At 36.7% G+C, this 18,412-nt stretch overlaps 1 protein-coding gene across 2 annotated transcripts in view; it reads right to left on the bottom strand.

Annotated features, from left to right (window-relative positions):
* The window catches only part of ttyh2l (tweety homolog 2, like), a 61,292-nt gene extending 44,525 nt beyond the window's left edge, over nt 1-16,767 (bottom strand). The window contains exons 1-2 of one of the 2 annotated variants that reach the window (XM_073856929.1): nt 16,323-16,767; nt 7,158-7,330 (exon numbers count right to left, since the gene is read on the bottom strand). In XM_073856929.1, coding sequence (XP_073713030.1) covers nt 7,158-7,330; nt 16,323-16,451 — 302 coding nt within the window. In that variant the 5' untranslated portion in view covers nt 16,452-16,767. The remainder of the gene's footprint in view (nt 1-7,157; nt 7,331-16,322) is intronic. The other variant, XM_073856928.1, reaches the window with a different exon arrangement.
* Nucleotides 16,768-18,412: the final 1,645 nt, after the last annotated feature.

Raw genomic sequence — 18,412 nt, 5'->3', positions numbered from 1 at the left:
TCTATTTTTGAGCGAGATGCTAATGGTCTTATCAGATTCAATGGATTATGCTAAGCTATGCTAAAAGTGGTAGCGCCCGACACGAAGATCAGCTGAATGGATTCCAAAACAGTAAAAATCTAATATTAAACTCTAGGGGAGCTGAAAAATTAGCTTATTTTCCAAAAAAAAGTGGAGTGTCCCTTTAACATACTCATATTTTTAAACACCCATGTCACTTTTTTTACCACACGCAACCACAGGATAAACACACGGTCTGTTGTTCAACCACAAATACACAAGAGCCCACACACGCTCGGAAACAATGTACTGAAGAGTTGTTGTTATGTTTCACACAGTTATGAACAAAAAGCAGTCTAAAAATGCTCCTAATGTAAACAAAGGCAACCTACTGAGGGACAATAGTGAAAGAGCAGATGGCACACGCTATCCTGCTATAACCACACCTCAACAGGATGTGTGTATGTGTTGGGATGAAGGCAGGTGGTCCAAAGACATAAAGAATCCTGTTTCTGTTTCCTCCCCAAGCATGATGGATCCAAGCTCTCTGCTTATATCATTACATACAACTCCCTCAGGCCAGCAGCGTTTCTACCACCATTATGAGGCGTGCACGCTAGCCCAGCTCTTACCATACATCCGACTGAAACCAGTGCTCATCTTGTTACACATCATCACTTACAGCCTACATATCTCCATTCACTTGAGTGGCAAAACCAAATAATTCGAGAGAACTGAAGGACAAAGGCTGCCAAGATACATAAGTTATATGGGTGATTCTCACGAAACCATCGAAACACCACGGCACTAATAATTTTAGCTTTAAAATGTGTAATATAGTAACATTAAAAAGCATCAGAATTAACACAATACTGTGTTCTACCTTGCACAATGTGTAAATTTTATCTCATTTTCTGCTGAAATTCTCATTACCGCAATGTGTCCGGCTGTGTTTGAACATGCGTTATGTTGTAATTTAATCAAATTAACACAAAAATATTAAGAAAAAAATAAATGGATGTTTTGCTAGACTACTTTAGATGACACTATTTACTGAATATTCATGTATAATAATAATGAAGAAAAATTAGGAAAATGATGTGTCCATGCCTGATGTTCTCATCCTCCGCAACACTTTTTGAGAACAGTTTAAGCACACATACAGAATTTTAATAAAGTTTGATTTTAAATGACCAAGCACATGGACCAGTTACTTCAAGATGGCTACCAGGTAAGATAATTTTTTTTACAGTTAATTTGAAATATTGTCTTGTCAGAATGCTTACACGACATTTTGATTATCATTACCGCAACAGATGCTTATTAAATGTTAATTTAATTAAAAGAAGCATAATACTTTGATTTTAAATGCATGTGCAGAATCTCCAAATTATGTTCTTTCTGGTTTGTCATGTCATTTTAAAAATATGTCAGTGGTGATGTTTTCTGACTGTTGCGGTAATGAGATTTTTTAGGACTAATTTTTTAAATTATGTTACAAAAAGTGTTAAATGATAAGTAAAAGTTTTTAAATTAATGTTCCCATTTATTTCAGACTTTGTTTTTCAATGTCTGGGGGGAAAAAGTAAATTTAAGCAATTTTTACATTTTCATGCTTGACATTTTTAAAACCAAGTTTTCGTGAGAATCACCCATATATCGGTATATGTGTGATCCCTGGAGATCGAAACCATGACCCTTGGACTGCTAATGCAATGGTCTGTATAATCTTTTTAAGGGTGAAGGAGCAGATTATCAATGATTTGAAGCTGTCACAAAAGCATATGCCTCATGGAGAACCTCTATGGTTGATTTTTCCTTTTTAATGCATGAAATGACACGAGAGCTGCTTCACTGCTCCTTCTCTAAGCCCCTGTGAGACTTGCTTCAGTAAACACTTAGATGCTCCGACTAAGCACTGTAGTACTACAGGATAAAAGTGCCATTTTAACAACTAATTCGCTCAAATGCGCTTGATAACGGATACGCTATCTCTCTAAGCTTCAACTTCAGATGGCGTTCTGCTGGATGTGAATAAAAGGGTCAGTTTCTGCTAAAAGCATCTGCTGTGACTGGATCTTTAACCGTCATCCATGTCAGTATAGCTTTTATATGGCTCGTTCATTAGTACTAAAGCACATCTAAATAATCAGACCTTTCAGTTCTGATGATCAAATAAACATGTAAACTGTTGCATTATTATACGGGATGGAGTGAGCTAAAGTTATCCATAAATAAAGAAAATGAGAGTAAATAAATGCTAAATGAGAGAAATGGGTCCTAAACAGTTGAATTGTGTAGTACATTTACATTTATGCATTACGCTTTTATCCAAATTGACGAACAATGCATCAGTGGCAGCTCGTGACTGCTCATCCGAAGGGCGCAAATTCATAATATGTGTTCGGAGTGTCGTGTGTGTTGCTCGTGTTTTCAAGGTGTGTGTTTGTTGCGTCATGTGAGCCATGTCCATCACGTGTTTTGTCAAAATAAGTGCACACGCATCAAAACCGTTTATGCTAAAAGAGACACTCACGTTCACAAAATACACGCAAGGCACTCCCTTAACACTAAACTTTGATTATGCATGAGATTATGCGAGTATCTGGCAAACACGAGCGTCTCTTTTATCATAAACCCTTTAGATGTGCCTGCAGCAGGCACTAATTTTGACAAGACACATGATGCACACAGGATCACTCGATGTGCAGAAAACATATTTTGAAATTACAAACCACACACATGACGGGCTACATACATGTTGTGACGAACTTTGCATCGAGCGTCCTCAAAAAAAGAAGTCACTGGCCGTCACTGCAATGCATTACAAAATATAAATTTTATCAGTATGAGTGTTCTCTGGGATCAATGCCATGACCCTTTGTGCTACCTAGTCAATACTCTAACTGTGGGTTCACACCAGATGCGCGTTCAACGATTTGTGCGAGTAGATTATATACAAAGTCAATGCAAAGACGCGATCAGACGCGTCCTCATGTGGGGCGATGCGAATGACGCAAAATATGGGCGGCGCGTTTGCCACAAAAACATGCTTTATTCGAAAATATTAAACTCGAGCGAAAAATTCGCATGACACGAAGTTAAATCCTGCGAGTAATCTAGAGCAAGTAAAGCGATGCCCCGCGTTTGGTGTGTATGTAGCATAATAATGCAATGAGCTTCACGTTGGAAGCATTCGTTCATGTTGAATGAGTAAATCCTGGCGGGGCTGCCGCCACAGCAGCAAGCAGGCTCCTGATTGGTTAACGCGGTGCGAAAATCCGCCAAAGTTGAAATTTTTCAACTCGGGTGTCAGGCACAAATTTGCGTCAAACGCAAAATAGTTAGGGAAACAAAAAGCACCATTTGAGCGTACCGCGGCAGACGCTCTAGAAGCGCGAATGAGGCGAAATTGCGTCTGCCGCGCCAAACGCCTCATCTGCGCCGCGAGACCTCCAGGCGCGCGTCAATGCGTCTTCACATTGACATCACATTGAAATCACTTGCGCTTGACGCCTCTACCGCGGCTGGTGTAAACGCAGCATTACATTAGTAACAGACCAAACTGTTTTAGACCAGCTTGAAAAACCAAACTATCCTGGTTGTTTTTGTATTAGTCAAAGGCAATATGCAACCCTGGATCACAAAACCAATCATAAGTCGCACAGGTGTATTTGTAGCAATAGCCAACAATACATTTTATGGATCAAATTATCAAAAAAATCATTAGGATATTAAGTTAAGATTAAGATATTTTGGAAATTTTGTACCGTTAATATATTAAAATTGTATTTATCATTAGTAAAACTTTTAAGCCGATTTTCTCAATATTTTGATTTTTTGCAACCTTTAGATTCCAGATAGTCAAATAGTTGTATCTCAACCAAATATTGCCTTTTCCTAACAAACCATACATCAATGGAAAGCTTATTTCTTAAAATCGCAAGAAATTTTGACTGGTTTTGTGGTCACATATGATCAAATTATAGACATGACTTGAATCAGTTTAACAATTTAATGAGAATCACATGGACCACAAGACAGGAGAAAAATGAGATGAAATTCCACATACAGTAATTTAATTATGACCTTAAGTACTTCACATGTAAAAAAATACATGTAACCTAGAAACGTGGTGGACTTTTCCTACACTATGCAGACTCGACCAATATGGGTTATTTCCAATAGATTTGTATGGCAATTCGTAGTTAAAATTTGGTAGATGATTGTAGGGTAATTCGTATAAATTTGACCAAACACGTCATATGTTTTTGTATGGTTATTGTTGGTTTATGGGTGGGATTATGGGTGGGGCATCATTATTGTTTTTAATAATCGTACGTTTTGGTATGATTCACTTCATACAAATTCCTATGAATCAGCCAACTTGCAAAATACGTAACAATTCCTGTGAGATCAGGATCAGTTATTTCCCACTATCTTGAATACATGGTTACAGCCTTGCCTACAGGTAAAATATATATTTAGTTCTCTTAAAGATCCTTTGTTAGTCAACATAAAAAATAACACGGGTATGTATTCATGACAGCAGACCTGAGGAAGATGATGTCATATAAGTGGAGGAAATTGACTTGCAACTTAGTTCCTTTGGTAAACCCCTATATGGGTGATTCTCACGAAACCATTGAAACACCACGGCACTAATGATTTTAGCTTTAAAATGTGTAATATAGTAACATTAAAAAGCATCAGAATTAACACAATACTGTGTTCTACCTTGCACAATGTGTGATTTCAACATAAGAATTTATAATTGTAAATTTTATCTCATTTTCTGCTGAAATTCTCATTACCGCAATGTGTCCGGCTGTGTTTGAACACGCGTTATGTTGTAATTTAATCAAATTAACACAAAAATATTAAGAAAAAAATAAATGGATGTTTTGCTAGACTACTTTAGATGACGGAAAAAAAATATACTGAATATTCATGTATAATGAAGAAAAATTAGGAAAATGATGTGTCCATGCCTGATGTTCTCATCCTCCGCAACACTTTTTGAGAACAGTTTAAGCACACATACAGAATTTTAATAAAGTTTGATTTTGAGTGACCAAGCACATGGACCAGTTACTTCAAGTTGGCTACCAGGTAAGATCATTTTTTTACAGTTAATTTGAAATATTGTCTTGTCAGAATGCTTACACGACATTTTGATTATCATTACCGCAACAGATGCTTATTAAATGTTAATTTAATTAATAGAAGCATAATACTTTGATTTTAAATGCATGTGCAGAATCTCCAAATTATGTTCTTTCAGGTTTGTCATGTCATTTTGAAAATATGTCAGTGTTGATGTTTTCTGACTGTTGCGGTAATGAGATTTTTTAGGACTAATTTTTTAAATTATGTTACAAAAAGTGTTAAATGATAAGTAAACGTTTTTAAATTAATGTTCCTATTTACTCCAGACTTTGTTTTTCAATGTCTGGTGGGAAAAAAAGTAAATTTAAGCAATTTTTAAATTTTCATGCTTGACATTTTTAAAACCAAGTTTTCGTGAGAATCACCCATATGCTATTTACAATATATTCCACAACAGCATAAATTCTGAAAGATCGTAACTTATGTTAATCCATAATGTAAAACATGCATACAAAGCTTTATGATATAATTTTAAAGCCTAACAACAACCCATCCAAAAAAGCTTACGAAAAAACATGAATTATGAGGTTTTTCGCAAGATAGTTTCAGTAGTAAACCACACAGGTGAAGGGTTAAGCAGGACTTTATGCTAAGCTGCATCACGCGACAGCAACTAGCATGACATATGACCTCGTGTCAGCGGCTGGAATGTTAACTCATTTAAGACTCGAAACTTTTATGAATGTCACAGGTTTAATCTGAAACCTCTGCCAATTTAATTTAGCAAAAGCATTTGTCTAATTTGGTTTAATGAAAAGCAAACCATGTTAGCACTGTGCTAAACCTGCAATGCTCTGACCTCAGGGATCTGAGCCCCTAATGAGATCGATTTACTATAGAGGTTCTCTGAGGGCATGGACTAAACTTTAGGTAAAGACACTGATACTTAAAGACTAATGATATATTACACACAAATTGGCACAGATTGGACAACTGCCTGCCAGAGAGAGATTTTTTCATTTCAATGCAAACATTTTTCATTTTTAAAGAATTTGGCACACGTCTAATGTTTTAAATTGTGAGAACCATAACATATACAATTATCAAGCATTTAAATTAACTTATTTACTTCATAAGAAATTAATATATTAATACAAAATAATATATAAATATATGTCTTTTTTGTTTATTGCATATCTTGGTGCCAACAAAGGCAAGGGAAAGCATGAACTTTATATATCGTATATATTGCAGCTTACTTTACCCTAAAAGTAAAACCTCTTACTTATTCTGGCACAGGACATATCCTTTCTACATCACCTGCTAAACAGAAAGGTTTTCACACCGCTGTCAAAATGATCAACACGAGACTTCATGCATAACAGATCCTGATGTGCTTTCGATTGCTTGTTCATTTGAAATAAATAGACTAAATATAATGAGTGGCGGTTGAATGCCGGTTGCCCAAAAATACATTTTGCATCGCATCCGGCTCAGAGAGAGAGACAGAGCAGAGGTGAAGGAAGATTAACTTTCTCCAAATCACAATTGAGCTCATCTTTATTCCTCGCAATCGATTCATGCTCTGACATTCTTCTCTGTGTGTGAGATCAGAGAATTGAGTATGAGGTCACAGGGTATCAGGCTTAAATACTATAAATATCCCCTTCTCAACTCATGTCTCATCCATGTAACTGTCGCACGACAAATCCAATCCAAATGCAAAATGCCAAACATCTTTCCACCAAAAAAATGTGCAAATGCAAAATGCTCTTCCTGAAGGTGCGCCTGTGGCTGGCATGCAAAGCATAAAATTATTTGTAAAGTGCTTTAGATAAAAGCATTAAAAAACCCAAATCTTGATTTTGCCGACGAAATGATGTACACAAATAGCATAAGATTGTGTTCAGATAAGCAACAAATATATATTTATAAATCCATAAATCCATTATCATTTACGACTACGAGTGCCAACTATGACTGAAATCCATCACCGCGTGGAGAACGACACGTGTCTTGGACAAAAACAAAGTCATGACTTTACTCACCATATGACCAGACCGGTGATAACAGCAGCCCATGAGACACAGCAGGTGTCAGGCCTTTTGACCTCTTCATCTTCTACCCTACGACAGCAGCACAGCCAGGTCAGATACACGGAGAGTACCAGCAGACTCAGGCCAAGACCAATTGCAGAAATACAGGCCAGGAAGATCAGAGACTGCAGGAGACACATAGTTACTACATGGTCAAATCAAACAGAAAGCAGAGTCCTTATTTAAAGCCGCAATTATAATTTTTCTATCTAGTGTGATCATATTAAGACCATTGTCTAACAAGTGATAAGTGATTTTACCCATAGGTTTGTGACAAGCTTTTTTCAAGCCAATAGTTGGCGGCATAGATATGTATAATAAAGGCTGAATGTCTCGCCCCCGCTGCTGGCCAATTGATTGGAACGTCCGCATTTGGCAGCCATCTTACCACAGGACGCTCGCTCACTCGTAGCATTGAGTTTTAATGATGCATGTACTTTTAAATTACCATAATTTGCATAATTTTCTACCGATTTCAATCGGTTTGGTTTGTTATAAATGTCAAAGAAGTACTTATGACACTGCATACTTAAAGGGACACAAGGCAGCATTTTTATGTTAATAAATCATCTTCGTAAGTCGGTATATGGTTAAATGACTCATTACCGGACGAATGAAGTCTCTTTCGCCCGCCCCTACCGTCTGTAGGAAGAATACCCCCCTTGCAACTTCGCTGTATCCGACCTGGTGTCCTTCAGTCTCGCAAAGTCTCGGATATCGTGAGAAGCAGTATCACTTTACAGCAAACAACACAGAGGCAGGCGAGCTAAACACGGCTAGCGATTGTTGCAAATAGCAGAGCCAGGGAAGAAGCATCGAAAACCCTTGACGGAAGGGAAACCTAAGTGGATTGGAAATAACGAACAACAGTTCGTTTTTACGACAGTGTGTTTGAAAGCATTTACTTTCAGACACTAGGGGGAGCTCGTAGAGAAATATTACGCAGACTTGCCTGGTTTCCCTTTAAACAATTTTTTTTTTCATGAATCATGTTTAAGCATCCAGAATTATAGCCACATCGTTAATAACGTTTGTAAGAAAACAAACCATCTGAAAATCGGTACAAAATCAAGCAAGTTATGGTCATGTAAAAGTACCTGCACCATTAAAACACAATGCTATGAGTGAGCGAGCGCCTGTGGTAAGATGGCCGCCAGGTGATGATGTTAGAGACTCTGCCGTAACACATTTAGCCATTATACATATCTATGGTTGGCGGGGCCTGCCGTCGCCATCTTGGTATCACGTCACCATGCATCACTCGCGTGTAAACAAAAATGGGTAAAGAGTCAGGATGTGGGTGAAGCTGAAGTGGCTTGTTGCTAAAACCACACCGACCTAGCTCGACAGTAGTTACAGCAGGGGCAGTTCACCCGTCACTCAAGTGGCCGAAATTGAAGGCTTAATATAATTTAATGAGTTACAAAAAATTTTACCCCCCTCACAGTTGCCATGAAGGGCAAAATTATCTATATAGACCAAAAACACTTTTTGTAGCAGGCTGTAAACATATTTATTTCTGCTGTAAAGTTGAGGATTTTAACATGGGATATCTATAGGATTCTTTTTGGAGCCAGCTTCTAAAATTGCAGGTTACTTTACGCACTGAGCTTTACGTGGGTTGAAGTCAAATAATACCAAAACGATGTTTCCTGTGAAGCTCAAATTGTACATCATTATAGAGTGCCGCAGGGATGACGTATTTTTGAGGGCCAACCTCGGTAGTCAGTAGGACACTGGGTTCTCTGGCCAAAAAGCCAATTCATTTTTCTCATAGACTTATAGATTATCACAAAAAACAAAAACGACAAAATCTGGAAGTCATTCATTCCCTATGAAGAGTCACAAAGTGGCTGCGTAAGGTCCATAATTTTCGGATCCGTTAAAAAATGTAAACTTGTACAACTACACCACATGCAAAATGCTGACCAGGAGGGATGTATTTCAGTGTATTCCAATCCAATCTAAACACTGCGCAAGATGAAAATTATATAATCATTATTGTTTAACTTTATCAGTAACATTTGAATCCTTAAAAAAACTATTGATTACTAATACATTACGTAATACATTATTAATTTAATATGTGTAAGTTTTTATTTAAATCTTGTCTCCATGTTCTCTCCAAAAAATATTGGCAGTCTTTGTCATATATGCATAGCTATTTATTGTTTCATTAATTTGCATTCATTTATTTATTCCACTATGGTAAATATTAGAATGAAGATTGCCAGATTTTGCACACAAAAAAACAACGAACAAAAAAAATCCAAAAATAAACCGAAATAAATCCAAATGCTTTACCTTTAAAGATCAAAATATCAATACAAGCAATGTAACCAAGGTACCATATCCCTTAATTGATGTCCCTTGATTTACTTGTTTTTGTGTAGATAATACATTGTCAAATATTTTAAACTAAATTAGACTACATATACAAGTAGTTATGTCACTTTGTATTCATTTGTCCTGTTATTGACGTAATGCGCGTCATTGACAAAATGCGCAACCAGATGTTCGTATAGTTTGAATATTCGTGTTTATTTTACAGGGAATATTCGAACGTTATTTTTGAGCAATTTTGCCAGCCCTAGTGGAAACGGCGGCTTAACTTCCAGGGTTGGCCTAGAAAAACACCTGCAGCACTCTTTTATAAGCTTACTGTTGCGAATGAGGGTAAGATAAAGAAACAGTTTTAAGCACTCATTTTTAACTCATGCTTAACTGTTTTTTGTTTATTTTTAAGCAAAAAAATAATTATGATTGGTTCATCTCTCGTCACTGATGACATGCAAGAACTAGGAAATGAAACAAAAATGCAAGAGTTCTGTAAATTACAAATAAATAATTGTAAAGGAGCTACACATGAATGTCATACTACTGCACATACAGTACAAATGATTAACTTTGTTTCCTGAACGGTGTGTAGAAGAAAAGAGAAACGGAGGAGTGCGATTAGGCATCTTGATGTAATGCCACGAACGGTTCATGACAGCTGTGGGTGGATAAATGGTACAATGGTTGTTATGAGGGCGAGCTTTAGCCCCCGAGCATGTAGCCATGGTAACCCACATCTACTGAGGCTAACTAGAAACGATCAGTCTTTGAGTTGAACATCATGTGATGAGAGTAAAGCACGACAACCCTGGAGTCTTGTGATCCAGCAGGAAGGCAGAGGGAAGCCGGATACCCAAAGGTTAAGAAAACACTGACATAGGAAATGGGACTTCTGCTCTTTTAAATGCAAAACAAATATCTACAGGTATCAATGCTTTCAAACTTTTACAACATCATATTAGATGGAATATTCCACTTTAAAAAAAAAAATACAGATAATTTACTCACCCACATGTCACATTTTGTAAAACAGAACCAGGAAGACATACCAGGATTTTTTCCAATTAAATAGACTTCAATTCACAACAGTTCACAGTCTCAATGCAGCTTCAAAGGGCTCTAAACAATCCCAAACAAGGCATAAGGGTCTAATCTAGCGAAACAATCGCAGGGCTCAACATAAAGGACTGCCCAGTGGCCCGGGGCCAGTGTGAGAGATGCTCGGGCCAGTAATGTCACTTGCCCCATCAGGGCAATGCTTCACCCTCAGTCACTAAAATATATTTTCTGCCTGTGGCTGTTTGTCTGTGTTTATTCTTAGACAATGTTACCATTGAGACACATTTTATAAGCATTGCAAAAGTTCACTTCCCGGCAATGTCATTAGGTTTGATCTACCTTATTGGTTGTTGTGGACGCGATTGCACTTATTGTGTTACGTCAACTGGTAGAGCAAAAAGATGTTAAGACGACAGTGCCCTCAAATTATAAAGCCAAACCAAAACGTAATTTTCTTGAAAGACATTTACTGGGGTAAAACATGACGAAAGAAATTATGCGATGTTTTCGCTGTTTGCCATCAGTTTCAAGGTAAAGCAGACAAGTTGTAAGTTGTAAAGCGTGCATGGTGTCTAAGGGGTCAATCACACCAAAAGCGTTTATGGCAGTTGCAGGCGCCTTTTTTGAATGATATTCTATGGGCAGGGAGCGTTTGCTTGCTGTTTATGCGCGCCGAGCGCCTTGCGTTTTTTGCCGCAGCAAGCGCTTTTGAAGGAGCACTGAGAGCGGAGAAACGCCAGACGTCATTCGCGTCTTTCCATTGTCCAATCGAATGAGGGGAGAGGCGGGCCTTACGTTGTGCTGAGGGAAGTATACAGTTGCAATGAAGAACTGGACTCCACTCGCTCACTGCTAATATGACAGTTAACAGCAAAAGAGCGCTCACGCATCAATATTTGATTGACAAGACAGCTGACTTGGTGGTTGCTTAGCAATATAAAAAGCCGCGTCGCACTGCTCTTTTTCGCGCCTTGCGTTTCCAAGCGTTTAAAGCGCAATTGGTGTGATTAGCCCCTAATTCCGCGTTTACACCAGCTGCGGTAGAGGCGGCAAGCACAGATATTTACATGTTAAGTCAATGCAAAGACGCGATTAGGCATCCTGCGGCGCGGCGCGTTCTGTGAGAATTGAGCGTTGTCACGGGAAACGCGCAAGCTCAAAAATCTGAACTTCTGTGGATTTCCGCGCCGCGTTAACCAATCAGGACCTTGCTGTAGTAGTGACGTGATTACTGGAAGCGAGCGGAGTGGCGGAGTCTGAGTGGAGTTGCAGAAGCCCCTCCCATGATGCGAATTTCCACATGAATTTCTCGAATGACTAGAATTTCACACGCGGCTTTCATTTTTTTTTTCGCATTTTTACCGCCTCTACCGCGGCTGGTGTGAACTCTGCATAAAAAGGTTGCCAATAATCCTTCATCTGGTCCACTAAACTTAAATGGCATGATGTATGAATGAAGAAAATTTTAAGTGCAACAAGAGAAGTATCAACACTTCTTTTTATATTAATAACAGTGTTTTATTAATATTGGTCCATTATCTTCCATAATTAGAGGGCGCTGTCTACAAGTTGACGTAACAGTTCAATCCTCATATACCTGCAACAATTAATCCTGATAATTGTATTGTGAAATTTCAGAATTAGAGTTTACGTTTAAAACTGCCAATATGTATACAAATTAGTGCTGCACAATTAATCGCATCGCAATGGCAGCCTGTGCGGTTATATGACAGCAAAATGTTGAAATTATATTAAATAAATAAATGTGTGGACTTTTAACATAAACTTTCTGATAACTGTTTGATGATTTTCCTTGCTGTTTAAAAAAAAGAAAGAAAAACGGAAAAAAAGGCTGTGCACGTGTGGCATGCACGTGTGTGATGTGCGTCGTCACTTATACCAGAGCGAAGATGGATGCTGAGGAGGTTGACAGTGATCTGGTAGCTAAAAAAAACTCTACGTCTGTTGTATGGCGGTATTTTGGATTTAGGATTACTGACACGGAGCAGGTGCTACATCACGTGGCAATACGAAAACATTTCTAGTTTTACAAATACACATTTTAGCATTATCACTAAACTGTGTGTGGATTTTTCTTAAAACCCATCAAGTTGACACATGATACCATTTAGTATAATCGCACATCGCAATATTAGCATCAATAACCGCAATGGGAAAAATTACCCCAATCGTGCAGCCCTAATACAAATATATTTGACTTTTGAAATATTATTTTAGATATGTTACACTGAAATCTGGGGGGGGGGGGCAGTGAAAATTTTGGCAGGGCAAGTACAAACCTAAACCACTGACCCGACCGGGCCAGAATAAAATATTATTTGCATTGAAAATCTTAATTTTCACCAAGAAAATTAAATAATAAGTACTTTTAAACCACAACTTCTCGTCTTGCACTAGCCGTGTGACCTTATGTATTGCGCAATCACGCCGAAAGATCACACATGACGTATGCGAAACTAACCGTCCAGTGTTTACAGTTTGGAGAAAGAGGAGCGTTTTGACTTTGTTGTATGTGGAATGATACAAATTAATATCTATGTGTAAGTTTGTTGTTTAAAATGATGTGCGTTTCACATATGTAACGTGTGACCTTTCGACATGATTACGTAATACGTAAGGTTGTGCTGCCGCGTCACACGGCTAGTGCAAGACGAGAAGTTGTGGTTTAAAAGTGCACATTTTTTGCAGAAAATTACAATCGTTTCACTAGATAAGACCCTTATGCCTCGGTTGGGATCGTTTAGAGCCCTTTGAAGCTGCACTGAAACTGCAATTTTAAACTGCACTGATGTGAACTGTTAACCACTGATGTGAACTGTTAATTCTTTAAATGGGCTAAAAAACTATAAACTGTAAATTGATTTGTTACATTATATAATCGCATTGGTCTTGGGAAATCCTGAGCAAATTTATTAAAATTATTATGTAATTATTTTTAGTGCTCTTATTGGTTAAGCCAAACTATAAAATAAAAACTGGTGGTTTTATAGACAACAACAAACAGCTTAGATTGGTTATAACAACAAAAGTTGTATAATGTACATCACTATAGTGATATATACATATTTATACAACAGTTCTTTCTGGTTCTCGAATCTGATTTCAGATCACCGCAATGATTGCATAGCTCTCTAAAAACCACAAGAGGGAGCTGCAGCGCCTGTATAAATGAGACAGTTTCAGAAAGCGCTCCTTGACTGACTTAATACAGTGATAAGCTGCATGAATTACCAGGTAAAACATAAATTTCCATAACAAAATTTTGGGAAGTGAAAGATGCTATTCTTAAGGATCTGTAAGGAATTGATTTTTTTGCAGGCACTACAGATGTGTGGTCCAGTGCTAATATGACTTTAGTAGGATTGGCTACTACTTAAAGCCTGTTTTTTTTTACTGGTTTTCTAGTTTTTGAAAGATTAATAATTACTTTAAATATGAATACATGTAACACATATTTAACTGTCAGGAAACCTTGCAAAATATTTAATTTAAATAAATCACAAAATGTGTGAAAATTATTTCATGAACAAACAAAAAAAATCTATGAGAATTAAACGTCAATGTCCTAAAACCAGCAATTAATCGTCATAATTGTCACAATTTATTAGACAATTAACCGTCAGCCAAATTTCATAACCGTGACAGCCCTAAACATTGCAAATGATGAAAGTCAGAATGTAAAAATTAAAAAACTGATCCACACATCAGGGGGCGCTGTGATCCATGTTACTGCTACATTTGGGTTGTATTCAGGTCCAAGTACTCTCAAGATACACACGCTCTTAGAGGACTTTGCTGACAAACTGACGTGGCGTTTAGCGGATTCTACAATCAAAACAGTATTTCTAATTTGCCTGAGACCGGAATTAAAAGTATTTGAAGCAAAGATATATAAAATGTGCCGAGAGCATTCGGGTAATATCATTATGTCATTTTTGATGTAGGTGGCGTTTAGGGGCTTTTGCATTTGAGCGCTAAACATCTACATACTATCTACTGCATGGCTGTAAATTAAACACCACATGAGATCATCAACCACAATATAATCGTTTGATCTCTATATTTATCCCATATACATCAGAGGATGTTAAAAATAAGAGGCGGATGTGAACCGCATTAAAGCAAACTTCCTGCCAACGCTTAAGGAAAACAAATGCTAGAGACAAATGCAGAAGGCCAAACTATGAAGAAATACATATTTGCTACAGGACTAAGTGGTTATGTACAAACGCAAGTTTACTAAGTGAAGCTTGCATACACTGCTATTGAATACTATGGTGGTACCACTGGTCAGTGATGACATCACATTTTAAAACCACTGTACTCTGATACCATGACACCGAATAAATTATATTTATTTACTTCTGCATTTTGAAGAATATAATTTTATCATGCAAGATGTCACAGAAATGTTGAAAAATAATATTTACATCCTAATGACATTCCCCCTAAAGTGAATTTCAATTCCAAACTTAATTGAATTGAAATATCCAAACATCTTATTAAATCATAAACACTTTTTATGATATTGGAAAAACAGTAGAAACAGCAAGTGGAGAATGTAACCAAGAGAGATATTTGATGCATTTTTTTTTCTAGAATGAGAGACAAAAGATCTGTGTTGCTTCTCTATTGATTTTTTTTCTCAAGTGAACCAGAGAAATGTGACCTTGAACAAGGCATGTAATATCCTTTTTATGAAAAACACAAGAAGAAGTATTGACTGAATCAATAAGAAAAATGTTTCTCTGGAGACAATATCTTCAGCTATGGTACAAATCACTGTCTGGAGGAAATAGAGCTTCTGTCATAAAAATGTGAGTCGTGTGTTTGTGATCCTATGATAAATTTGAGCCATTCTGTGTTATTTTTTACAACTAATGATTCAGACTATTGTTATAGACAAAACTATATCACCACAGTGTTTGAAAAGACATATAAATATAAACAAGCACAAACTCAGTAAAGAAGTAAGCTTGATATTAACTTGTCACTGCAAACACAAGACACATCTGTTTTGCCAGATTCTGTATATTTATAGAGATCCAAGACGTTATTAGATGTTTAAAGTGCCGACATGTTGATGCAAAAACATCTTTTTATGATGGAAATCAAGAGCTTACAAATAAAATTTACAATTTACAAACATCAGAGATACTGAGGTTTTAAACAACTGTTTAGGGACCGTCCCAGTGACGGCTTTAATGCATTTATTTCTACAAATGCAGTTATTTAATTTTTATCTACATTGGCCAGAAAGAAGAAGAATAAACAAATTCTCAAAATAACAATGAAAATGCGATGGTGAAACAAAAGTTTGTTTTGGATAAAAATAGCTTAGATGTAATTTTAGATAAAACATCAGATAAAACTATAATATATTTAATGACTAGAAAATAACGACACCATAAAACTATACAATGCCTATTTTATACACTATTTTAGTGAATGATCTGAGGAAAAAAAAGACTTTTGAATAATGAATAATAAGGGAAAAATCAGCCAATAAGGGCCCAGCATACATCTATAACTCGTAACAATTACTCATCTTGACATTACTAAAAAATTACCCCTAAAAACATTGATAATATTGTTTTGTTTACCCTTGTCGTATTGTACATTTGCTGTAGTTGTTTACCATCAGCAAATGTACACTATTGTTTTGTTACTTCCCCCCCGTCCGGTAAAAGCCTCTCTCACCTGCCGATACTCGGCGTCCTCCGGTTTAAACGCCTCATCAACCGCCTGAAAATGAAAATCAACATGCGGGAAATTGTGTAGCCAGTAGGTCCACCACGGGGCGATGTAGTCCTGTCGCGCCAAAGCCATCCCGGAGGAGAACCGCGACAACAGCTGATCTAGACCCGAACCCGGAGCACGAGCGCCCCGGCACTTTATAATAACAAACGCTATAAAGATCCGTCACCCGACAACAAGACAGTACGAACAGACAGGGAAACACCGCGCAAAAGTATTTCCCCTGACTCCCTTAGCTTAAAGGGACGCATAACAAAAGAGTTATTTGTGTAACTCATAGGTGTAACTCCAGGCAGAGTGATCAGCTGTGAGCTCGAGGCTCACTGGCACGCGCACTGCTGCCTCCACGCGTGTGTGACTCTCGCGTCTGCGCACCGCACGCGCACCCAAACGACTCTCCAAAGTTTTAAACGCAGGTAGTGTTGTTTTACTGAATTACACTACAATATCTTCCACAAAATATTCGTGAATTTGAAAAAAGTTGAACAATATGTGTAAATGATTCAGTTTCCACTTGATTTGATAGACATTTTAGCCACTGTAACTTAATTATTTGTTGACGAACTTTGCAGCTTTGTTCGTTAAAGGGATAGTTCACCCAAAAATGAAAATTCTGTCATGTTTTTTTTCATCCTCATGTTGTTGTAAACCTGCTTGAATATCTTTTTTTCTGATGAACACAAAAATATATATATTTTGATAAATGATTGTAATCATTACACAACTGAGTGTAACCATTGACTATCATAGTAGGAAAACACATATTTTGGAAGTATTGTGATAAATGATAAAGAAGATGTTTAATAAATGATGGTAAGCACACAGTTGACGGTATTGAATTTCATCATATTTTTTCCCTACTATGGAAGTCAATGGCTAAAATCAGCCGCGCTCCTACTATCATTAATCAAAATATCTACTTGTGTTCATCAGAAAATAAAAAAAATGATACAGGCTTAGAACAACATGAGGATGAGAAAATGACAGAATTTTCATCTTGGGGTGAACTATCCCTTTAAAGCTGCAATCCATAACTTTTGCCTCTCCATTTCTGTTTTACAACATACAACACAGGTTATTGTAAGAACTTATTTATTTATTGACTTTTTATTATTATTATTATTATAATTATTTGTCTTTATTTTTATATTTTAATTCTATTTTTATATTCTAATTCATCATTAAACAAGACAACAATGGCTTACATACACTGTAAGCCTTTCAAAATATGGTATTACTTTACGTACTTGCCTTTACGTGAATTGAAGTCAGATGACGTCAAACTAACAGTTCCCAATAAATTGTACCAGACAGCTCAAACATAGAAATCATCGGTTTACATACGTTTATCTGTCGTAACCCAATTTTGAACACATATTTTTGCAAAATTGCTCGATTTTGTTTATTTATAACCTAAAAGGTATGGGTTAAATCAACAACTTTCAAAGTCTAATTGGTAAATATGGTTATAGCTTTCAAATGCACAATGACTTACATTGTCTTTTTACAAATGTTTGTGGACAAATATGTTTCCAAGTGAAAAAAAGTGCACTAAAATACACTTTAGCCTACACTTAAATGTACTATTTTCATACACGAATTTTGTACCTAATGTCTTCAGTACTTTTTAAGATAAACGTAAGAACAGCTAAGTGTACTCAACTGTGCTATTTTAAGACACCATTTATTTAAATATAATACAATTATGTATAATTGGTATTTAGTATACTTTTTACTGTGCACTGATGTACAACTGATGTAGAATAATAGATTTAATTTGTATATTGTAGTGTACAATATAACTTCACTGTTGTTTAGCACAAAAATATCAATAGGCTTGTTGGTATTTAAGTATATTTTAAGTGCATTCAAGTATACTTTATTTGTACCTGGGTTGTGGCACTCCACAATAGAGAGAGAGAGAGAGAGAGAGAGAGAGAGAGAGAGAGAGAGAGAGAGAGAGAGAGAGAGAGAGAGAGAGAGAGAGAGACTGAAGACACATTCATGACACACTCTCACAAATTCGTTTAATA

This window comes from Misgurnus anguillicaudatus, chromosome 19 (assembly GCF_027580225.2).
Source record: "Misgurnus anguillicaudatus chromosome 19, ASM2758022v2, whole genome shotgun sequence".
NCBI lineage: Eukaryota > Metazoa > Chordata > Actinopteri > Cypriniformes > Cobitidae > Misgurnus > Misgurnus anguillicaudatus.
This window is presented reverse-complemented; position numbering and strand designations above follow the sequence as displayed.